This window comes from Rhinatrema bivittatum, chromosome 15 (assembly GCF_901001135.1).
Source record: "Rhinatrema bivittatum chromosome 15, aRhiBiv1.1, whole genome shotgun sequence".
NCBI classification, from domain to species: domain Eukaryota; kingdom Metazoa; phylum Chordata; class Amphibia; order Gymnophiona; family Rhinatrematidae; genus Rhinatrema; species Rhinatrema bivittatum.
The window spans coordinates 68,747,716-68,772,786 of record NC_042629.1 but is presented as its reverse complement, the minus strand read 5'-3'; the positions used below and the strand labels follow the sequence as shown (position 1 = coordinate 68,772,786).

Here is a 25,071-nt window from a genome sequence, read left to right as displayed (position 1 = left end):
ATTAAATTACTAAAAACCCTTCATAAAAGTTAAAGATAAGACAGCACATAAAATAATAAAAAATAGTAAAAATAAGGACAGGCAGGATTAAAATGCAGAATTAAACCATTATATGCCTTTGTATCTAACAATGATACGCACTAATAACACTACTAAAATATAAGTGAATGTAGAAGGTCTGCACTATGGAAAAATCTCATTACTCTATGTGTATGCTCTGCTGTACACCAAATGACTGTCATCTCTCTTAGCTTATTAAAACTCTCATCCATTTCCATTGCCTGCTCACACATCCATTAATGATCTGGTTTAAATCACAAACATAAAAACCTGCATCATGACATAAGATGGGCTAATTTCATGCAGAGTTGTAAATTCTACCCCCACCTATTACAACCAAAGTCTTAGGGTACTCAAACACTGTGGGAAGTATTAGCCAATAGGAGTGGTTAGACATTGTCCACCTAAAGATGGAGGGCCTTGGACACAACTACTTGAGCTTTAAGAATACCATGGGTATGAGAGCCAACAAGAATCCACTGGCCTTGATGGCAAATTAAAATAACAACTTTAAAAAAAAATAGCAGCAAACCACGGCAATTCCTATAAGTATGCCAGAAGTAGGGTTTAATTTAAAGCCTGATTTCCCCACTGTAAATATTAGCTATCTAATTTCCAGGGACTGTAATCTTGCAGGATACGTTTTTTTATTTAAGAACTAAACATCATCCTAGAACCTGGCACATGGAATAAGCAGACTTTTACCATTAAAGTCAGCAACTTGTCTATTTTTTAATTAATGTTGAAGGTTTCTAGTGGTGAGCATACCAAATGCCAGAGGGGTTGAGGGATCATTAGTAAACAGATTTTCTACTGTGGCTTAACTCTGTAAAAATTATGGCAACTACTCAACTCTCAAATCTCCCCAGGTTTCTTTCTAACTTTTTTTTTTTTTTTTTTAAATAATCTCATCAGGTACCGCTTCCTGTCTGAGTCAGTCAGTTAGATTTGTAATTTAGCTCTCAAAATAAAATTGTTCAAGCCACTGGTAGTGGCCCAGCGCCTGCCATCCTGAGCCTCCCACTGCTTGAAGAGGCAGTGTCCTCTGTCAGGATGCATCACCGCCACCACCACCATCACCAAAGCAGCGCCTGAGATCGGAGCTAGCGATAGGCAGCAGCGGCAGACTCACACTGGCAACAGCAGGCTGGGACCGTTTCTGAATGTTTGGGATTTAAATTGAAAAGGACATGCTGTTTTTTTGGGTTTTTTTAATCTTTTCCTGTCAGTCTGCACCCACCCTAAACCAGCACCTATAGCTCCGTTCCACTCTTGGCTCTTCTCAGCATCATTTGCTCCAAAAGTTCAACGTAAACAAATTTTGAAAGCAAAAATAAGAAAAAAATACTATTCCCCCCCCCCGCCAAAACCACTGTGAATTTGTACCGGATACTTAAATTCAGCTCTTGGAAGAAAAGCCCCCGGTTCTTGCAAACACGGTTTCCTTCTTTTGAATTTTTTTGCTTTGCTGGATATTGCATGAAATTTAAGCCAGGGGCAGAAAATGTGGTATTTCAAAATTATGCAGCCAAACTAATTTGGAGGCTACTGCTTTATTATTAGGGTTTTGCCTTATCTTTAAATTTGGGCCTTGGCATCTATAAAATAAGAACAAGTTTGGATGTATCACTTCACTTTGTCTATGTTGCACCTATTTACATTTTAACTCTTTGTTATATATGAGACCAGATTCCTTATCTCCTGTTTTCCAATGTTTGAAACCCAAGAAATCCTCTAAATATCATCATGAGTTTAATGGTGATTTATAATAGTCAATATGAATGCACGCATGAATTAAATTTGCCAAGCCTGTTGACTCGGGAAATATAAATTCACTGAAGGTACCCTGAACACACGACTGGCTGTAGGGGTCCCTGTGACAGGTTTGGAAAGCCCGGGTCTATGGCACAGAACCCAACATGCTTGGCAGATGCCAGCAGATAAGGACACTTTGATGTTACCCCTGCCTACTGTGCCAGGGCAGACACTGCTTTATCTCCCATTAGGTCCCTCCCCTTCTCCATCCTCTGCCGTTTGTTTACGTCCCAAGTAAGAATTCTGCAATGGCTTTGGTTGCTATCACCTATGATGGTAGCTGACTCCAGGCACCACCTACTGTCCCAGTAAAGGGCAGGTTTCTCATATTTGCTCATAGTCTTCCTCCAACTTCATCCTCATGGCCCTTTGGCTCTTGAGCTTTTTCTGGATAATTCTATCATTCTGTACTTAAGCTTAATAGAAATTTGAATGCTTCTATCATCCCCAACCTACTCACCTCTCTTTCCCCAATAGAGTATATTTCAGGTCTCTCTGTGTGGGCATTGCGCTATGAGTCCTGAACCATTCTAGCTGACACCCAGGATATTATCTCTATTTAATTTTTTCAATTGTAAAAATACAATTTAAAAACACAGTAACCACCCCCCCTCCCCCACATTACGGTTTGCTGGGGCAATGGGTACTTTCTGATCATTAGTAACTGCTTTCTGGTATGCTTGTCCAATCAACATGCAGGTTTTCTGCCTTAACAGTCTAACTCTATAGTCTTGCATGTGAGGTCTGAAATCAATTTAAAACAAACACTTTTGTAATAAAGAACGAAATAGCAAAAAAAAAAAAAAAAAAAAAAAACCAACCCAAAAAAACCAAAGCTTAATGACAGATGTGATGGCAGAATTGACATGATGAGTTGTACAAGAAACATCTCCAGAGATGTCAAACCCCCTACTTCCCCACAGGAAAATATTCTAGACTACAGCAACACTGTAGGTGCTGCAGAAGTCACATATTTCACACTGCAATTATAAGTCTCTGTGCCCTCACACATTTATCCCAAACAACCTGTGGTCTGTATACTGGAATTTATTAGCATCGGTGACCAAAGGAATCGACGACTGCCAGCACCACTGATGATTCCCCTTGGCTCACCAATCTATCTGAGGGCTTCGATGCTGCGAGCTTGATGACGTCCCTCGCCAGCAGCTATGGCTGATGATAGCCTCGCTAACGTCCATTAGCACCGATGGTGCACGAAAGCAGGCGGGGCCTCTGATGCCCCCCAATCCCAGCGGCTCAGGCCCCTGAGATCGTATCCATGGTGCCCGATAGCTATAGGCCAGTGATGGCACAGCATGATACCCCTCAGTGCCCCATCACGACACTGCAAGGAGCCTTGTATGGATGGCAACCCTCGGGCTTGATCTGTCCAAGGCCAAAACCTCTTCAGTGTGGAAAGAAGAGGAAAAAGGAAAATAAAACTACCATAAGGAAAAGAAAAGAAAAACAGCTGCAGCTCTAGAAAGAGTCACTTACGAAAACTGTGAGGAGAGAGCACAGCTGAATACCGTGAAATACACGGCTCCCACGACCATATGGCTCCGTGGAAAAAAAGAGACTGGGGAACTCTGCCTAAGGGGCAGGGTGAGGACAACGACTGCACATGCTCAGTAGGGGATGTTTGAAAGTTCTGGAATCTTTGAGATCAAAGTTCTGTGCCGGGCTCCATTCGATGATGTCACCCATGTGTGAGGACTATCATCCTGCTTGTCTTCGGAGAAAGTTTACCTTTGAAAGTTAGCTGCATAGGGTTAACCTGCACGAAGCAAATGTTAATGCATTAACAGAATAAAAATTAATTAACTAAAAGAATAAATAAAGCTTGCTGGGCAGACTGGATGGACCACTTCAGTCTTTCTCTGCCATCATTTACTATATTACAAGTATGCTGTGATACAGGAAGCAGAGGTAATAGGGTCAAGATAGCTTTATCAGCTGACAAATGTTACTTCCTTATGAATACTGCTTGCAATAAGAATCTGCAATATTCATTTCGCTCAGTCTTCCGTTTATTCTTTTTTTTTTTTTTTTAAAGCCCCATTTTATCCGTCTTACAATCCGCCTCCCTGTTCCAAGTGGCTTACCTAGGCAACCTATGTACCATCACCGGCTTGAGGGTCAGAGGGCAGTCTGCTCCACCCTCAGAGCCATTCTTTGACCATCAGAGGTTATCGCATTGGCAGCAGTTGGTCTTTTCTATCTCTTCAGGCTTGAGTGGGTCACCTCTACGGTGTTCCCAAGCTCTGCTGGAAAACAGCTGCAGTTGCTACAGCCTGAGTCACTTGGCCCTTTCATCTGAAACTGTTATTTGAAGTTCCATGTAGACTTGCATTATTACGATGCAATGCTATGGGAACGTGAGCTAGGTTCAAGTTAGAAGAGTGTTAAAATGACCCTTACAAACACTGGTATTTTTCTCAGAGAGGATATTGCATTTCTAGTTCGCCCATTTACAACATCAGTGCTCTACTGCTCTATCATGCTAATTGTCTCATATTGTATCGAAATCAGACTAATGTGAATTTTCTATTTAATGGGGCTCTTAATGTTTAGCTCTGTCAGTACATCATCTTTCTTTTCTTTTCTAGGTTACAGTGTGTAGAGTGCAGTGAAATTAAATGTCTAAGTTGGTTATGGAATGAATTCATTTGCATTCTCCATCAAGGATACTTGCATATCACTGTTCATCTTTCTGACTTGTTTGCATGTGCGTTTTGGGCCTCATGAATTTTAAACCAGCAGGTGGTTTGGAAAATAGGTAATCTCTCTGCTATGAAAATTTTACTTTTTATTCCCTCGGTTTCTAGGGCCTAATGCAATCAGCATAAATCTTTTATAAATACTTTCTTTGCGATGTTTGTAGCTCAAGAGTTTACTGTACCTGAAGCATAAAGTAAAGAGGAAGACTGGATCTACCTTACGGCACAAAGCAGAATCCGCCCGGAGTCTGCACCTGCTGCATTCTCATCATTCCACCATAACAGGGTACACTTCAGTCATTCGTTAGCAAGGCAGGTTAATCAAGTACCGTAAGAGTGAATAACTAAAAGCAGTCTCCTTATCATTAGCCTCACCGAGCATTCTCTTTCCTTGGGCCTTATCAAGCAGGGCTGGCATGAAATTCGTATAAGGTGGCAGAAAGGTTTACTTTGCATTTTTTTTTCACTCATCTGTAGAACAGACGGAGGTGATTTTTCGAACCAGGGAATATTACATAATTATGTGATGCACTTTTACTCTTGGGTTTTCATTGAAAAAAACAAAACAGAACAAAAGACTGTTGGTGCACAATATGGTTTGAGTGTGAGTGAGGAAATGTGGAGTGAATAAGTAAGCTCTCTCACTTCCTTTACTGGTCTGCAAAATGCTGTAATATGAATATTTCTGTCCAGCAGCCTCTGGAATTTATCAAACTGTTTCGGTTTCCTATAGAACAGGCATAAGGAATTTTACCTCCTTAGGTAGCATCAATTTTGATTACATCCCTTTCCTTTCCCCCATGGCATTGACAGCCATGGGGGGGTACAAATTTAGATTGTGAGCCTTCTGGGGACAGGGAAATACCCGCCACACCTAAACGTAATCCGCTTTGAAGTGGTGAAAAGTAGATTATTAATTAAAAAAAAAAAAAAGCCACCGCACACCTTCTTTCTCTTGGACGGCAGCACAACATCCCGGTGGGGGCGTCGTCATTCCCTCCCTCCCTCCCTCCCTCCCTCCCTATAAAGCAGCAGGCAATCACAATCCCCGCAGAGATTTTAAACAGCGGAGGAGGAGGTGGTGATTCTGCTGCCATCCATGCATGGCAGCAGGGCCCTGTTTTGAAAGACCGAGGCAGCGTGGGGGGAGGAGTAAGAGGCAGCGGAGGGGAGGAGGAGGAGGAAGGGAGGCTGTGGTGGAGGCCCACGGAGGAATATTGCTGCCCCCTCTGCATTGGCCGATGCTGTCTAACAGGCCAGGGCTATCCGTGGTTTCCTGTGGAGGCTGCTCAGGCATCTCTTTGCAGGATGAGGCTTAGGACAACCCAAAGCAGGCTGGGTCCCATTTCCACAGTCGCTGCGGTGCCTGGGCAAAGTAAGAGACATAATATGAAATGGGGGGGGGGGGGGGGGGAGAATGGAAGCAAGGAAAAGATGGAACCAGATATGTGCGCTGTATATCTGAAGGCGATAATGCCTTGGGTCTCCCCATGAAGGTCAGAGACGTGCTTAACCTCCTCTAACCACACACAATTTTTTCGGGGAGGATGGGGGGGGGGGGGATTGCATCACAGAAAGACAAACTAAGTTTATATAGGAAGATGGGGCAAAATATTCTACTAGGAGGACAAGTGGAACAGTGGTAAGAGGCACACGGCGAGTTCCGAGAGGAAAGGAAAAGCAGAAACAAGCTTGAAAAAGTTAAAGCAAAAGTTTAGCCCTGACATTCGCTCGTAATCCTTTTACAGCCCCGATCTTTAGACTAATCCATGATTTATCATCTTGGTGCAGAGTCTTCAGCAGACAACAAAAGTGCTGCAGGGTACATCTGACAGACATTGCTTTTAAGGCTGATCTCAGAAACTGATGACTTGTGACCGCTTGGGTGACCAGGAATCTAGCCAAGAGCCTACAGTAGATTAACCGTGCTGCAGTTTTAAGGTTCAATGTAAGTCATTTCAGCACAAACCACAGCAATGTTATTCAAGTCATCCATGTAAAACCAGAGGGAAATACTAGTGGTGCAGAACAGGGGGAACAGAGTAAGAAGAGGATGTGCTCACTGAGTACTGAAACATGCCAGTGAACACCTAATTCAGAAAGAGGCTATGCCCAGCCGTGGGAGATAGGGCCCTACATCTAGGATCCTAATTTCACTAGGCACCTAAATATAGAACCCTAAAAAGTGGGCGGCTACAGGGGCAGAGTAAGGGCAGGAAAACGTTAGGAGCTTGGCATTGATTTTCAGCACTAGGCACCTAATTTAAGAGCCTAAGTCTAGGCAAATGAATTGCAGGCCTAAATTTAGATCTTTAACTTTTAGGATCAGATTAATTTTAAGCCAAAAATTTAGGGTGCTAAATTTGACTGATAATAGACACCCAGCTTAAGCCCGGATTTTATAAAGGCCACACGCATAAATTTCAGGGTTTGCGTGCATGGCAGGGCCTTGCACATGCTGCGCGAAGTTTACAACGGGTCCGGCCACATCAGTACACCCCGGTATGCGCAGAAGTGCCAGGCCGGGGGGGCATGGTCTGGGCGGGGAGGGGCAGGGGGCGGAACAGCGCCTTTAGCCACTGTCCCAGGGAAGTGGCTAAAGGCTGGGAGCGAACTGGGGAAGCCCCACTCACGTAGCCACAAGTTGCTTTGTAAAATCCCCCCCCCCCCCCCCGCGTGCACGAGTCACGGGCCATCGCACATGAGGATTTTAAAATCCGGCACACATGTGCGTGCTGCCATCAGATTCTATAACATGTGCACGCGCCAGCGCGCACGTGTTATAAAATTGGCATGGCCATGGACGCATGTGCGCAGGTCTTAATATCGACCCCTTAGGTTCCTAAACATAAGCATTCGGGCTTTTTTTTTTTGAGTATTGCCTATTTAAAGCTCAACAGAATCACAAAGTAGCTTCCAAGAGTGGTGGGTTTAGCAGTAATACAGGAATCAAGGCTTGTGAAACATGTCATCAGGCCTTTTCCTGCTCACTCTGATCTATTACCTTCTTAGAGAAATTTGCTCTACAAAGGACTATGTAATTTTACACATTTAATTTAATCTTGGTTATTTTATAAGGCTTTTAATTTTGTCTGTTTTTAAGAAGGTGAAATATATTTTTGCTTGTATTTGTTAATTTGTGTTATTATTGGTGAGTTTCAAAAGATTTCATTGGGGTGTTTTATTATTTGCTACTGTACTATGGATTTGCATTGAGATTTTATTCTCACTTCTGTTGTTGCATGCCTTGAGCACATCAGTGGAATGGCATGTAAGAAATAGCAATGTTATGTTATGCTGTTATACAAAAATAGGCACGCCTTTAGAGATGGCTAACCAGGAAGGGTTACATCTCACAATACAAAAAGCCATAAAGTTATTGGCGAATATGAATTACAAACAAAGTTCTTTTTAATAAACACAGAAATAATATAGATAAGACAAGACAGGCTAAGATAGAATTTGAAAAGAAGTTGGCCATAGAGGCAAAAACTAATAATAAAACCTTATTTAAATATATCCAAAGCAGGAAGCCTGTGAGGGAGTCGATTGGACCAATAGATGATTGAGAGGTTAAAGGGGCACTTAGGGAAGATATGGTCATCGCAGAAAGACTAAATTAATTCTTTGCCTCTGTTTGCTAATGAGGATATTGGGGAGATACCCATTCCGGAGATGGTTTTCAAGGGTGATGATTCAGATGAACTGAACCATATTACGGTGAACCTGGAAGATGTAGTAGGCCAGATTGACAAAGTGAAGAATAGCAAATCACCTGGACTAGATAGTATACACCCCAGGATTCTGAAAGAACTGAAAAATGAAATTTCAGACCTATTAGCAATAATTTGTAACCTATCATTAAAATCATCCATTGTACCTGAAGACTGGAGAGTGGTCAATGTAACCCTGATATTTAAAAAGGGCACCAGATTTGATCCGGGAAACTACTGACTGGTGAGACTGACTTCAGTGCCAGGAAAAATCGTGGAAAATATTCTAAAGAACAAAATCACAGAACATATATGTTTTATTGGCTGTATCCTAATAAACCATATATAGACATGGTTTATTGGAATACAGCCAGCATGGATTTTCGCAAGCGAAGTCTTGCCTCAAATCTGATACTTTTTTTTGAAGGGGTTAATAAATGTAGATAGATGTGGTGTATTTGGATTTTCAGAAGGCGTTTGACAAAGTCCCTCATGCGAGACTTCTAAGAAAACTAAAAAGTCAGGGGATAGGAGGCGATGTCCTTTTGTGGACTACAAACTGGTTAAAAGATAGAAAACAGAGAGCAGAATTAAATGGTTAGTTTTCTCAGTGGAAAAAGGTAAATAGTGGAGTGACTCAGGGATCTATTGTTGGAAAGGTGCTTTCTAATATATTTACAAATAATCTAGAAAGAGATGTAACAAGTGAGGTGATCAAATATGCAGATGACACAAAATTATTCAGTGTAGTTAAATCGTATGTTGGTTGTGATAAACTACAGAAGGACCTTGCGAGACTGGAAGATTGAGCATCCAAATGGCAGATGAAATTTAATGTAGACAAGTGCAAGGTGATGCATATAGGGAAAAATAACCCTTGCTGTAGTTACACAATGTTAGGTTTCATATTAGGTGCTACAACCCAAGAAAGAGATCTAGGCGTCATAGTGGATAACACATTGAAATCGTCAGTTCAGTGTGCTGTGGCAGTCAAAAAAGCCAACAGAATGTTGGGAATTATTAGAAAGGGAATGGTGAATAAAACGGAAAATGTCATAATGCCTCTGTATCGCTCCATGGTGAGACCGCACCTTGAATACTGTGTACAATTCTGGTCGCCGCATCTCAAAAAAGATATAATTGCGATGGAGAAGGTACAGAGAAGGGCTACCAAAATGATATGAAACAGCTCCCCTATGAGGAAAGACTAAAGAGGTTAGGACTTTTCAGCTTGGAGAAGAGACGGCTGAGGGGGGATAAGATAAAAGCGGATAAAGTTATGAGAAGACTAGAATGGATAAATGTGAATTGCTTATTTACTCTTTCAGATAATATAAGGACTAGGGGGCATTCCATGAAGTTAGCATGTGGCACATTTAAAACAAATCGAAGATATTCTTTTTCACTCAACGCACAATTAAGCTCTGTTATTTGTTGCCAGAGGATGTGATTAGGTCATTTAGTGTAGCTTGGTTTAAAAAAGATTTGGCTAAGTTCCTAGGGAAGAAATCGATAAACTGCTATTAATCAAGTTGACTTAGGGAATAGCCACTGCTATTACTGGCATCAGTAGCATGGAGTCTATTTAATGTTTGGGTAATTGCAAGGTACTTGTGACCTGGACTGGCCACTGTTGGAAACAGGATGCTGGGCTTGATGGACCCTCTGTCTGACCCAGTATGGCATGTTCTTATGTACTTCTTATGTTCTTAAAATGCAAGATTTATAAAAAAAAACAAGCTTGCCATGAGAAAACGACCAGCATGTCAATGGTACAAAAAATATTTAAAGAATCTAAACAGGTGATATCCAAATGCATTGAATTCAAGGTATCCAGTGAGGCTCTTTTGCTGCACCCCTGAGAATTGTAAAGATAGTGGAGAAAAGAATGTAGGGAGATGCTTGCTTCTCAGGAAGTCACATTTAAAATGTGACTTCTATTTGTAGGTGGTTGCCAAATTAAGTCACAGAGTGAGGAAAGTGAAGTGCCACAGTCATACATGCACGAGCATCCCAGATGAAGCAGACAGAATCTTGGCTTACCACAATGTTATAAACGCATCACATGTGGCTGAATGACAGTAGTAATCAAGAAGGCTACGCTGGGGTGAAAACAAAGTAGCAGAATAGGAAAAGGTGAACCCTACACAGTGACTGTGCTGTAGATTTATGAACGCTTGTCAGCGGATATAAAAACAGCGAGTCAGGCAAGCCAAAAGAACTGCTGTTTCTGTGATGGTCTGCTTTTAAGCAATTTCAGTCATGCCATTTTCTAGTACATGTATTTCTGTGGTGCATGGAGTGGTTTTTGAAGATGAAAAAAATGAGTTCTTTTGCTTAAAAATAAAAACCACCTTTGAATAGACTGATACAAAATATTGCTAAGAGAAATGCCAAGAAAAAACAAAAGCATCTCAGAAAAAGAAACCATGAAAATTACCTCCCTTAACAGAACACTGCCCTACACCAGGATCAGCCAAAGCACATAACTAACAGAGAACCCAACTCTCCGAGACAAAAAGCAGGAATGGAAACATCGTCCATGTCCAGCTTTAAAAACGGCATTATGTTTGCACATCAGCTGTAAGGCCCTATAAAGGTTTTGTACCTTTGCTGTGTGCGAATATGAATCGTCCTTCATCTGTATTATTATGCTCTCACATAGAGATCAATTTTAAAAGCCCAATGCACGCAAATCCTGGCCACGCGCATATCTCCCGGTACGCCCGGAACTGCCAAGCTTTTAAAAAGGGGAGGGCCAAGGGGCAGGGTCTGGGCGGGGGCCGGTGTCATTAGGCACTGACCTGGTGAAGCGCACACCAGCAACCGGCTGGCCGGCGCGTGCAACTTACTTCTGCACAGAGAAGCAGGTAAGTTGTAAAACAAAAACATTTAGGGTAGGTAGGTGGGTTTAGGGGTCAGGGAGGAAGGATAGGTAAGGGGGCAGTGAAGTTCTCTCCCAGTCCGCTCCATTAAAGGAGCGGACTGGGAGGGAACTTGGGAAAGGGCCCTTCACGGCACTGTGCGTTTATAACAAAATCCCGCTCTTGCGCGTGCGAGTCGACACCCGCGTGCACCAATGCAGATATAAAATCGGGTGCACATGTGGGCACGGGTAGCCAGTTTTATAACATGTCCTAAAATTCTGGCCCCTCTCTCTTTCCAGAAGGGGAGGCACTGCAACGGAAAAATCTCAGAGCACACTCTGCTATGGGGTATGGAAAAGATAAACATCTTCCTTTTCTTTTTATATCTGTTTATTTGGTTCTAAGTCCTCTTTGAAGATTGCTGCAGCCCACCCCCCAAATGCAAAGGGAGCTTTCTGTGCGTCATAGGAGCTCCCTCGATCTGTTCACAGATGCTGCTTCCCAGGAATCCCCAAGGGGTCTGAACTATCACATTTGTGACTTAGGGTTCCTAGAGGATGCTGGGAAGGGGACTAAGATGAGAAAGAGTGCAAAGGGATTTCACATCCTGGATCTGCACATTTTGGGGGTAAAAGAATGTTTTATGTGCAGGACTGTATTTCTACATAATTGCCCATCCAATATGCAGGTAAACTTATGCGCATATATCATGCCCATATGTAGGTTTAACTAGACTAAGCAGAGGCATTCCTGGGGGGTGGGGTTTGGATTTAGGGGCATACTTTACTTTGTAAAATTCAACCGTATGTGCGTAAATTTTCCGAAGACCCCGCATGCTTCCAAATGGGAGACTCGGGGTCATTCACCAAGCCCAACTCCGTTTCCTTGACCAGGAGGGAGTGGGGATGCAACAGAAGCAGCACTCACAAGCCTGGGGGGGGGGGGGGGGGGTCGAGGAGGGCGAGCCGCAGCCATCACACAACAGCACTATCTATGGGCCACGCCCTCAGGGTGCAAGCTACCGGGTTCCAGAGGTTTTGGGCTCTTGGCCACGCCTTGTCGAAACAATGGTTGGGCTAGATATAGGGGGAAGAGGATAACAATGAGTAGGGTAAATACCTGACGTCCGAGCTGAAAGAGCAAAGTGGTAGGAGGAAAGTGCTGGGGGAAAATCTTTTTAGAAAGGTACACGGGACATTGTTGCACAAGAGAGTTGTGCACCTACAGCACAACCATGTAATCGAAAAACAGAAGTCACTGAAGCAGAGCAGCTTTAGAAAGGATTAGCTGTACCCAGCTGGTTAGACGGGCTGATTTCTATGGCATACGGTCCAACTGTCCTGTCTGTGTAACATATGTATTGCAAGAAAATGCTTAAACTTACTCAATGATACCATTTTAAAATGATATAGTGCATTCATCGACATGCCTACATTTTTTGGTGATTTAAGCAACAATTTATTCTAATTGTCCTACTATTTATTTACCATTCTGCATATGTTATTAGGAGGCTTATGTTTCCTTCAATGACAGTTTACAGTGATCAGCAGTAGAGTAATAATAATACTAGCATTATCATATTTGCTGCAAGTAATGTAGGCTCGTCAAGCTTGATGTCAAGTTCTTATTCTAATTTGCCAGGTTTCTAGTGTGATGTGTTCCTCTGGTTCATCAGTAGGGCTTCTCTTCTGGTATTTTTTAAATTCGGTTGTACTAGATGCTCTTATGATAGGTCTTTTTTTTACTCGTGTCTGTTTATTAATTAATACTATGATTTGCTTTGGTACTGTGGTAGCATATCTTATACAGCATTCTGTTCCTTGTTCCTTTTGGTCAGGATTGACTTTGAAAAAGCAGATGGAAATGACGCACTCCATTGCATAACTCAATCTATAGAAAAAATATAGCCCAAAATGTGTAGCAACAGAACAGACAGGCTCTGGATCCACTGCTGCATGTCAGAGGGAAATATCTCCTCCTCTTAAACAAGAAATTCAATTAAGTGCTGTGCTGGAAAGTGTGCTAATTAGATTTATAATAAGCTTGCAAACTTCTTTAAGTATACTGGGGGACATCTATCAGGCATAAAATATTAATAAGAGAACGACTCCAGAGCAGCAATGCTGCACTCACTTCTTGTCAGGAGTGAACTGCGTGAACGAGTGCTGAAAATAGAAAGATTTCAAGTGGGGGGTTGAGAAGCAGACGAGTGCTTTGCAAGATACATTTACAGAGGTGTTACTTTCTGCAGCTTTGGATTTTTTATGCTCTCAGATTCTATTTTTCCTAATAACTGAAATCCTGAAGACGATGTTAAAGGAAAGAGAAAAATAAACCTGCATTAACTGACATTTCTCAAACAGCAATTCGGAATACATTACAAGACCAAATATACACCAGTGAGCTGTGTTATAAATATGTTACAGGGTAACATGCACGACACAGAGCTACTGCTTTGATGTCCAGTATGAGGTAACAAGTGCAATCACACATGGTTTTGTGATGAATGAGTAACAGAAAAAATGAACTAGGATTTTTCACACAGTAAATGAATAATTGCCCTCTTCTATTCTCCAGATCAATTATACATTTTTAGTAAGATGCAATGGCAGCTCCTCAGTCAAAGGTCAGCAATGATTTGTATTAGATTAAGCTTGCAGTGATAACAGCTGCTACTCACTTTTATCTTTCTACAAAATGTATTTATTTAAAATTATTTATTAATCACCTAACTGATAAAAAAAAATCTTTCTAGGTGATATACAACATATTATAAAACAATATCTCAACCACTTTACAAAATTACATAATTACAAAATACATTCCCAACTCAAACAGACATGTTTCCCATTAACCATGTTTTTAACGTTTTTCAAAATTTCAGCAGCTCTCTTTCTTCCCTTCAATTTAACGGGAAATCATTTGGAGCAGATCACGAAAAAGATCTATTCCATAAGTGCACAAAATAGATAAATATTTCATAATCCCTTAAACAAGATGGGGGAGAAGGATGGAGGGTGTGGTTCTCTTGGACATACTTTATTTTTAAATCATATCTTTGAAGCCCACATGCATTGCTTTCTCCCAAAATGTATGAATACCATGAATTCATTCCCTACAGCACCTGCCATACAAAAATATCATTTTTCCAGTGTGTATGACATTCACTGTTCTAATATATGGCTTCAGATAGTTCAGCAGAAGTGTCACCATGAAAACTACAACTGGAAGAGAGTAGTGTACGGGTGCTTGAAAAGGGTTTTCCATGAAGCCAGACAGTTTGATGCCAGTGAACAAATAAGAAGATAATTACAGCACAATCAGATTACATTGAGCAGCCAAGGCTATTAAAATGCCAAAAAGCATGTTAAAGGTAAAAAAGTATGTTAAAGGTCAGTATTAAGTTTTGTTTCTGCCTTCTGGGCTCAACTTACAAGAAATCATATGACTTAAAAGAATTCAGTCTTATTAACATATATAAGATACAATTATAATGCCAAACAATTAGGAAAATGCTATGCAAACTCTCACAGTTTCGCTTGCTATGCAACCTCCCCCTCCAACCTAGGTCCTCAGCAAGCTTCGCTCACAGCAGCGCAAGTTACCTGCTTAATGATCACCTAATGCTTCAGTCCCAGCCCTACTTAACCCAGCCTGACCAGTCCCTCAGTGCCTCTTCCTGGAGTCACTTCGGCTCTTTGACCTGACCAGCCTTGTCTTGCTATATCTTGCCTTGTCACCTACCTAGGCCTCCTGTCTTGCCTTGTGGCTTACCCAGGCCTTCTGCCTCACGCCTAGTGGCCTATCCAGGCCTCCTCTTTTGCATTGTGGACTATCTGAGCCTCTTGCCTTACTCTATAGCCTACCTTGGCTTCCTGCCTTGCTTTGTGGTCTATCTTGGCCTCCCTGCTGAGCTTTGTAGCCTTGGCTCCCTGTCTTGATCTATAGCCTTCCAGGCTTCCTTGCCTTGTTCTGCAGCCTTCTAGGCTTTCCTGCTTTGCTCAGTAGCATTCTTGGTCTACCTATCCTGCTTTGCAGCCTCCGGGTCTGCTAGGGTTACTTTGCCCAGTTTTGTGCTCTCTTGGTTCTCGTTTCCTGTTGCCTGTCTAATCCTCTCCTTGTGCAGTCCTGTCCTCATCTGGTCCAATTTTTGTTCAGTCCTGTCCTTGTACTGCCAAGTCCAGTCCAAATCCTGTCTGTCCTCAGCACCTGCCTTACTCTCAGTCCTGCCTGGATCCTGCTCCTGGCTATGATGTTCTCCAGAAGGAAATTCCTACCGGTCTCCAGAATCCAAGGGCTCAAACTGCAGGGGAGAGGGCTGGTTAGGCAGAAGACCAGCTCCAGTCCTGCCTTGAGGTCCTGAACTACTTCTGCAGGGGTGCTCCCCAACTCCAGCCTACGAAACTGTGACACAGACAAACTAACTCATGGTGTATATGTCAGAGGCAGTGACATATTTAACTGAGTGTAATGGTTCAGAAGAGCTTTGAAGTTTTACTCTAAACTGTTTGTTAAGCAATGCTCCTATTATAAGATATCTTATTTCTCTTATTGGCTATTGGCATTCAGTGTTTACTAGTGCCCCCAACAGTAGTAGTAAAAAAGCTTTTCCTGGGAAAGAGAGTACTGTAACCTTGTGTCGAATGACACATAGAAATGGTAAGCAGTAGTAGAGGTAATAACAGATCATGGGAGAGGATACATTCAGTGCTTGAGGGTTAATCTCTCTCCATTTGCTGGCAAGGAGGAATGCAACAGATCTGGATTATTATGGAACAAAAAGCCAAGACGTGTGTGTCACAAATATGCCAAGAGCATAAAATTAGCCCAGGATGATGTTACTGTTACTTTTATCCAACAAGACAGGAAAACACCCATCTACAGCATGTCTGGGGCACACTTTAGAAAAGTGATTTGACTAATGCAATTTAAAAAAATGCAAGCAAAATACAACTGGACAGAGAAAAAGCCAGATGAGAAATAAGGCACAGCAGGAACTGGGAGTGAGAAGAGGCAGTGATAGGGTAACATGATTCTTCAGCTTGTTTCTAGCATGAAAAAAAAATACTACATATACCAGTAATACTAACCACAACCTGAGGGACGGGAAGAGGCTTTCCTTCTTTGCTGAGGGATACGAATGTAAAGAATGCACTAACGGCTCGATATCTTGCTTGGGGATCATCAACAAAGGGATCAACATCCACAAAAACCTCAATCTCCATGGATTTATTACTGGTGAAGGTCAAACGGCCAGAAACAGTAATGACGCAACCTGCAATACAGAGCTGCATTAGTTAAGGTGTGCACTCCTGCAGTGGCAACAGACAACAATCATATATTATTTAGCCTGCTAGAACACAACAGAGCTAAGCGTTCAATATTTGGTTTTAGGGGAAATACAGAGGAACCAATATTTGTTATTAATAACAAAACCAATGGTGGGGGTAGGGGGGGGGGGGGAGAGGAGGGGAAGACGTAGAGTCTTCTGGTGTTTGCTGTTGAGATAATATTTCTTCCGTGGCGCCTGATGCTGCCAGCTCAATCCCACCTGCTGATAGACACTGCATGGATAAGAGGCAAGATTTCATCCTAATGACGTTACTCACCTCACTAGCTCAGGCTTCACCACGCTTAGTATTTCTGCAAACATGACAAGTGACAACCGTAAGAGGAATTTTACTGGCATTCTCAGAGGCTGATGTTCTTGGCATTGATGGAAAGAGAATACTCTTTTTCAAAAGTTTACAATTTTGGGCCTTCACAGTAAATATTCTTGAAGTTGCCTACCTATATCAGTTCCAGGTTTCATAGGTTTACTGACAAGGAAGTTGTATATAAATGAGCTTAGAGGCATGGGGCCCAAAAATATATTTCTTGTCTTGCACTGTTTAAAAAACTCTTCATCTGGCATCGTTTTACAGCCGCAAAGCAGGACGCCTTTTTTTCCCCATTTAGAACTTAATTGGCCTCAAACGACCCCACGTATAAAGTATGCAGGGAAAAGGAATCAACTTTTCTGTGAGGATGTGTGAAATTAATAAGGGCTGGGACCAGATTAAATCATGACCTGCCAGGAAATGTGTACACCGACATACGCCAGGCAATTCCTTTCTGACCCAGTGGGAGACAGCATCTTTATGTGGTGAAAGGAGGAATAGTTGCAAAATGTTCATGAGGTCAATCTTTAAGGGTCATTTGCCAAACTCCTGCCATGGTATCAATACCATGTAATGGCCTTTCAGTTAGCTAATGAGCAAGAAATTATTTTTGCCTATTAGACCTCTGTTTCTAAATCAAAGGAACAAATGACAAGTGAGCCAAGCTACTCTTAAATCTGACGGGAGCCCAAGCTGTCGTTGATCTTACTTATGGCCCAATATTTTGAGCATTTCCCCCATAGACACAAGCTGGGAGCAAACTCTTTAGTGCATCTGGCCCTTAGTTAAACTAGCTTGCTGGGCTCAGTCTGATGTGCTGCTTAAAGATGCATCTTTCTGGCCACTCTTGCCATATTCCACCCCAAAATATGCACGAATGGCACGCCGAACAAATGTCAAATGACCTGCTGGACCAGAGGTAGGGCTGTGTCCTGCGGTTCTCAGATCTGACTCTTGTCCTTGGGCTACTTGGGAATACTGCAGAGGCAGCGTTCACAGTCCCTGGAAGAGAAAGCCTCTCACCCGACAGCCTCGTTTACGTAGTGGCTCCAGATTGGACTCGCACCAGGATCCTGAGGGAACCAGGGTCCGTGTCTCTCAGCCACAGCATTGCTGCTACTATGGCTGGGCTGGATGGGGTGAGAGCGAGAGATAAATATAGTAAAAAGCTCAGCAACTGAAACTAAAGACTCGTGGCACAGCAGCCCAACTGAAGAGGGTTCTGATTCAACTGGGATGCCCAAAATGAGCAGGAGGAAGGAAATGGGAAAAAAAAATTAAAAAATGAAATGGCAATACTAGAAATTACTATTCTCATACTTAATCCAACTCATTTCATTTCCCTTGATCTAGTTGCATTTCCAGACCCCATCATCCTAGTTATTTCCCCAGATCCCTTGCTTCTTCTCACCATGCCTGGATGTATTTCCATTCGAGCCTCCTTCTGTTCCTAGTATTAACACACTTTGCACATCTGCCCTCCTGGCTGTCACCCAATATAACACTTCATGTGTTATAAGCTACCCGTTAATTAGATTATTTACTGTTGGTTTCCTACTACTTTTAAGCTCATTATACCAAGAGATATACACCAAGACGCCAAGTGTCAAGGTGTGATTAAAATAGTTTACTATTTAATATATTTTTGTCCAAACCAAGCCAATTCAACTGTAAAGAACAGTCTATATTCTATTGTTTTTTTCTGCTTTATTGAAATTTAATTGCTGGACATTTTTATGTCAATGGATATTATTAAACTGTTATTTAATAAGATCAGAAGAAACAAGAAGTGGGAGACAAATTAAAGAACACCACAGGTGCATTTTAAAGCGCTGTATTGTCTAAATTCATAATGAAAATAAGGCACACCAAAGGTTTATTTCTGTGAGGTACAAACTGCTCAACATTCACAAGTTGCAGGTGCTGCAACACATGAGCTGCACTGGAGACAACTGAAAGCATAATTATTATTGAAAACCAAAAGAGCCTTCATGGAGGAGGCAATTGGTAACATGGATGTTGGGGTACTGCACCGAGATGCCAATGTTTTCAGGGCCGGTGCAAGGGAATTAGGCGCCCCCCCCCCCCCCCCCCAGGTTACAGTCCTGACTCCTACCTCTCATGAGCGGCAGCAAAGAGGGGCGGAGATTCGAATCCCCACTCCCCTTTGCTGCCGCCACTCGTGCCCCCTGAAGGTTGGCGCCCTAGACCCCAGGCCTAGCTCGCCCAGTGCTTCCGCCGGCCCTGGTCATTACCAGTCATATCCACTTTGAAGGGTCTGAGAAGCGGAATGTAGATCAAACTTTCAAGTGTCAAAAAGTGGAATATAAAAAATAAATAGATAAAAAATATTGTAGAATACAGAATGACACATGGGTGCAATCTAGCAATCTGACTATAAAGGTATAAGAAAAAGTGAATATGTACAGTGAGACTTTTTTTTTTTTTTGTGAACAGAAAACCTTTAATCACCCATAGAAACGGGTCAAAATAAATGTATTACCCTCCTAACACTAGAGCATTTTTTTAAAAAGCCAACTGGGTTCTTGCTAGCTCATTCCTGGATATTTTTTTCAAGTTAGAAACTTGGGCACTGAGCCGCATTGCCTCGCTTTTCAGCATTTCACATTGAGTTGTTTGAACGCATAAATATCCAAATTCTTAATTCGCCGTGACACGTTGATTGTACTCTCATGGGAATACTCTAATCACAAGGAAATTCTATAATTATATAATCTCCATATAAATTGGATTAAAAATGTGCTTCTCATTAACATATTCTAGTACTACTAGCTGAGTAGAGTGAGCCACAGAAATATATAGAGAAACTTAATCAAAGTTACACAGGGCCCAGGAGTACTGCTTCCAATTCAGTAATCTAATTAATCATCACAGAGGTGGCAGGCTAATATTCAACAATACATTTCAGAACTGCTACCTCATCTGCAACAAATGCACACTGAATGCTTGGCCCACAATATCAAACAATAGTTACTACTGAATGGCCATTCAAGTTCAGATGGTAGAGAGAGATTGTATTACTTCGATTTGGCTACTTGCAAGAATCTTCTAAATCTACTTAGGGTGGGCACAAATAGTGCCCTCCGTTCACTTTTATTCAATAGTCTAAGACCCTGTTTCAGAAGCTTGTCCAGGAGTACCCACTAACTAGTCTGGTTCTCAGGATATTCACCGTGAATATGCACGAGATAGATTTGCATGCAGTGGAGGCAGTGGATAGAAATCTCTCTCATGCATAGTCATTGTGGATATCCTGAAAACCAGACTGACTAGGTGCTACCCCAGAACCAGATTGAGGAACCCTGCAGATGGCTTCTATTTTAAGACTGGAAGGGAACTAGAATGTTGGCTTCAATGTCCCCAGCACCACGTGCAGTGACAGAATCCAACCACTAAGAGGCCTCCTTCCATCTTGGGCCCCCGCAAGAAATTAACACCAACATGAGAATAAAGAATAAAGAAGGGAAACGAACATCGGCAGGTGAGGGAAACAGTGAGATGTGTGACTGAGAGGAACCCGATCGAGAGACCACACCCCCTCCCACAACGTCACTGAGAGCTTCGTCGGCAGTTAAAAAGCGCCTCACCACCAGGCGCCATGCGTCGTGCGACAAAGGGGTTCTCCCCTTTGTGCACCCCTTCGTGCATCCCTTTGTGCTTTATTTAAAATTCTTTCATTTATTTTTTTCTGTTAATTAACCCTTTTTTTCCAAGTTCTTACTTTATGGCTTGTTAACAATTTTAGTTATAAATGTTCATTGTATTAGACTATGGAAATATATTTCCTGCATTTTCTGTTTTATGTAAACCGGTATGATTTGCATTTGATGTAAGAATGTCGGTATATAAAAGTCAAAAATAAATAAATAATAAACCAGTTTAATTTAAAAGAAAACAAAACACCCTCCTTCCCTGACTTGTAAAATGAAAATTGTTTTCAATTATATTATTATAACTGAGCATTACATGGGATTTCTTTATGAAATGAATTGTGAATATATTCCCAGAACTTAACTTTGTATTAACACCCCACGTCTAATTACGGGTCTGTACCTTACAGTAACATCATGATAAACACTTGCATCCTTTGATTCTCTAGGGAAATCCAGTATGTGAAGAACTCATCCTTCCAACCAAATCCATAAAAATTATCTTTGAAGCCTGAACCCATTTGTCACCGTTGTGTAGGGCGTATTACTCTTTTCTTATGTAAGAGACAAAATATAGGAGGCGGGTGGGTGGGGGTCGTCCTCAAAGGGATTCTCCACGAGTAAACAGATATGTATCTGGCACAAAGCCCCTTTCACAATTGTGGTGGCGGTAGGGCAGAGTACGCGGTGGGGAGTTCACTTTTAACTCCCCATGAATATTTCTTCGTGAGGAGTTTGCAGTTTGGGATCCCAGCTGGGCAGGAAACTTTCAAAAAGAAACTCTGTAAGGTGTTTGTCTGTAAACATGAGCTTGCAGACCTGCAGATACAAACCACCCGCAGAGCTCCAATCTCCATGGGGGCGAGGACTGAAAACTGTCCTTCCCCTAACTGGGGGACGCGTTGACAGCTGAAAAACCCATAAAAGTCATAAAAGGAGAAGATCTACTCGAGAGGGTTGGTTGACTAGTGGAAAAGCAATTCCAGGTCTGAAAAGGTTGCCCTTGGAAGGTAGTCTCCTGCTGCACGCTTGTCTTTTGTTCACCGACAGGTGCTAAAAAGCTGCCCTATCCTTTCTTTTTTCTGTGTACATATATGTAACTGTTTTGTATGTTACTTTCTTGCCTTTTGTCTGCACAGACCATGCAGCAGCCTCTCCAAGGGCCACCAGTCCTCCAGAGCAGGCACGCATGCCCTGGGGTGTAGCCTCACTTGGAAGCAATGACCTGTTCTGTAGGTTTAGCTGTAGGTGCTAATTTCTTTCTTCTTGCAATTTTCTGTGTTCCCTGTTTTGCATCTTGAGTGATTGGCTTTTTCTCCCTTACAGCCCAACATGACACAGGGAGATGGGGAAAAGAGGAGTCTGAAGCCTAAACTATTCCATAAGAACATAAGAACATGCCATGCTGGGTCAGACCAAGGGTCCATCAAGCCCAGCATCCTGTTTCCAACAGAGGCCAAAACCAGGCCACAAGAACCTGGCAATTACCCAAACACTAAGTAGATCCCATGCTACTGATGCAATTAATAACAGTGGCTATTCCCTAAGTAAAATTGATTAATAGCCATTAATGGACTTCTCCTCCAAGAACTTATCCAAACCTTTTTTGAACCCAGCTACACTAACTGCACTAACCACTGCACTATTCCAAAAGATATGCCAAGGATGACGCATCTCACAGAAAGAGTAAACACAAATTTTAAAGAACGTAATCTTTAGAGAGGCCGATATTCAAAGCATGCTCAGTGCTAGACAGCCGAATAAGTAGGACATCCAGCTAGGTAGTGCCCACTGAATATCCGCTTATGTTCAGCAGCTGCTGGATAAGGTGTGGGCAGAGTGAGGTGGTGCTACATAGCCAGATAAGTTGCAATATTCAGCATTAAGTGGACAACTTATCTTGGTAAGTTACACCTGATCAATAACAGGTCTAAATTTAGATGGATAAAACTTATCTGCCTAAGAAGCACTTACTATGGAGATATTCAGCAGCACAGCCACACAGCTGAATATCCCATCCAAATCAGCCGGACATATATATCCGGCTAACTTAGAAATCCATTTAACTTTTGAATATCTACTGCATTTTGGGTCTAAAACCTGCCCCCTCCACCCCCACCCTTATTCTGAATCCTTTGGTGTCCTGTGTCTACTTTATATAAATGTGCAAGTGCAATCCCTGTGTAAGAGTGCAGCCCTATGACTGCGTGCACATAGAGTAAGTATGCAAAGGACAGCATGTGATGAGGTATACGTGATAAGGACGGGCACGTGCTGCATGTGTAACCCATGTCTGTGCTGCACAGAACGATGCTTTCTCTTCAAAAAGCAGCAATGAACAGCTCTGAAACAGAGCCGTGAGAAATTCCATTCCTGGCACCTCTCTCGCATTCCACCGCAACGTACTGCGACAGATTGCAACCAAGATCCAAGGCGGCCCAGCCTGGCACCCCGGGATTTTACAGAGGAAGAAAAGAAAAACAGAAATTACAGTTTTTCCTCTCATAAAAATAAAATTGGTGCGGTAAATAAAGGGAGACTGAAAATGTGACTTCTTCTCCAAGCACAAGGAAATGTGTGCAGGGAGAACACCTCCATCGGGCACTCGGATGCGACACACGGCGGTAATTTTTAAACGGGCACACAGGCACGCGTGTGCATGCTCATCGAGCCGCACCCAGAGGCACATCCATGTCGTAACACATGCGCGTATGCCTGCGCGCGCGTCATAAAATAGCCGGGACGCGCGTACATGTGCGCGCAATTTTAAACGGAGGCGCGCATGGGAGCACAAATGCCGCTTCTACCTCCTAAGTGGGGGAATTTTACAAGGAACGCGCGCAGACGCCATAGTTAGTTTTCCCAGTTCATTCCCAGTCCACCCAGTTAAGAGATAGGACTTCCAAACCCCCCCCCCCCCCCCCTAGTTTAATAGCCTCCCTTCCCCTCTGGTAGCCCCGCTGACCAGCCTAGATTTTTTTTTTTTTTTTACAGGGCAGGGGCCCCCGGGGCGTGCAAGGACGCGTTAGTGTTTACACACACGTTTCTTGGCCGGGCTCCGCCGTGACCTCGCCCATGCACCGCCTTTTTTACTTGTGCGCGCAGCGGGAGATACGCGCATCCATGGGCGGCTTTTAAAATCCTCTCAGTGCGCAGCGGCCCGACTTGGGCGCCTAGCTCCCGGTTCTGGCAAGTGCAGGGCTTTTAAGGCATGTGAGTAACTAACCCCTTGGTGGGCCGGGTCGGGGGCAGGGGGGGTCAGTGGAGCATCTTTTGTTTCTTTTTTCCCTTGCCATGCTGCATATGTTGTTGTCAGCCCCAAATATCTCCTGAATAAACCCCCCCGGCCGCCGCCACAGCCGATATTTGACAAAACCGCAACATCTGGTGCTTTTGTGCCAAGCGGAGGCCGAAAACAAATGGGGCGAATCCTGTCCTTTGTGTTTTAGCCTGAGGCCCGATAGCTCTACGAATTACAGAATCATTAATCCACCAGTTCTGGGTTGTTAAAGGAAGATGCAGTTTTCTTGTGTTCCTTCAGTTTTGCTAACTCCTATTTCAAACCCGATCGGTAAAAAGAACAAAAACATGAGCGATCAGCCTAATCTTGCTTGTGCACAGTGCTTAGTTCACATGGCTGCATCATTTTAAATATGCGAGTTTATCATTTAAATAATAGATTAAGAATTTTGGAAACCACCCTGTTACTTTCACTGAGTCTCCAACCACCTGACATTTTTCTTTGGCATAATATATTTAGAAAAAACTCATGCCAACATTCCCAAACGGATCAGAAAAACGCACCGAGAGCTCGGTAAACCCCTGTCATCCTGATAAATAGTGAACTCTTGATGTGCTGAACTCGTGAGTCTTCTGTAATGGCTGTGATCAAGGAGAGGATGCAAGTTCTAATTGCCTTCAAATGGGAAATAAATAATATAGGAGAGACCTGCCCAAGAAAATAACAGAAAGAAGGTTACAGCCAGGCATTTTAATATTAGATAAGGCCATCAAAACGCCGACTTCTGACTGGGTAGTACGGCTCCACTTTTCTACTGTGAGGCTATCACATTCCAGCGATGGTCAAAGCAATATTAAAATAGCGAAGTCTAAGGCATGACCCAGGAAGCTAAATCATTAGAACATTAAGCTGCACTAAAAAGCAGAATGGCCGTCTGTTATAAGGAGTTCACTTTTTTATGCGACATGAACAAGGGACATTTGCCTTATTATGGCAGCTACTATAGAAAGCAGGATGAAGTTTGCTTGTATAATAATAATTTTAAAATGTTCCCATTTTTCATGAGGTAGATTCTTCTCTCAGAATTTAAAACCAGGCATATTTCCTTCCTGTGGTGATTTCATGTGGGCCTCCTGCCTTCTTTCTTGTTTAAACAGAGCCTCTGATGCTAAAGTCATTTTGTAAAGATAAAAGAGAGCCGGTGGTGGGGGACGCAGAAGGGCAGTAAACGTCCACATTCCACCCTTTATGGGCAAATCATGACCCAGGCCTGTAACTGCCAGAAGTTGGAGAGGCAGGGTGGGAGGAGGTGCAGGTAATAAAT

At 42.7% G+C, this 25,071-nt stretch overlaps 1 protein-coding gene across 8 annotated transcripts in view; it reads right to left on the bottom strand.

The window, feature by feature from the left end:
• ACOT7 (acyl-CoA thioesterase 7) overlaps window positions 1–25,071 on the bottom strand; it is a 142,419-nt gene that overhangs the window by 14,325 nt on the left and 103,023 nt on the right. For 7 of the 8 annotated variants that reach the window (XM_029579041.1, XM_029579043.1, XM_029579044.1 and 4 more), the window contains one exon: window positions 16,266–16,450. In XM_029579041.1, the coding sequence (XP_029434901.1) occupies window positions 16,266–16,450 (185 nt within the window). The remainder of the gene's footprint in view (window positions 1–16,265; window positions 16,451–25,071) is intronic. The other variant, XM_029579037.1, reaches the window with a different exon arrangement.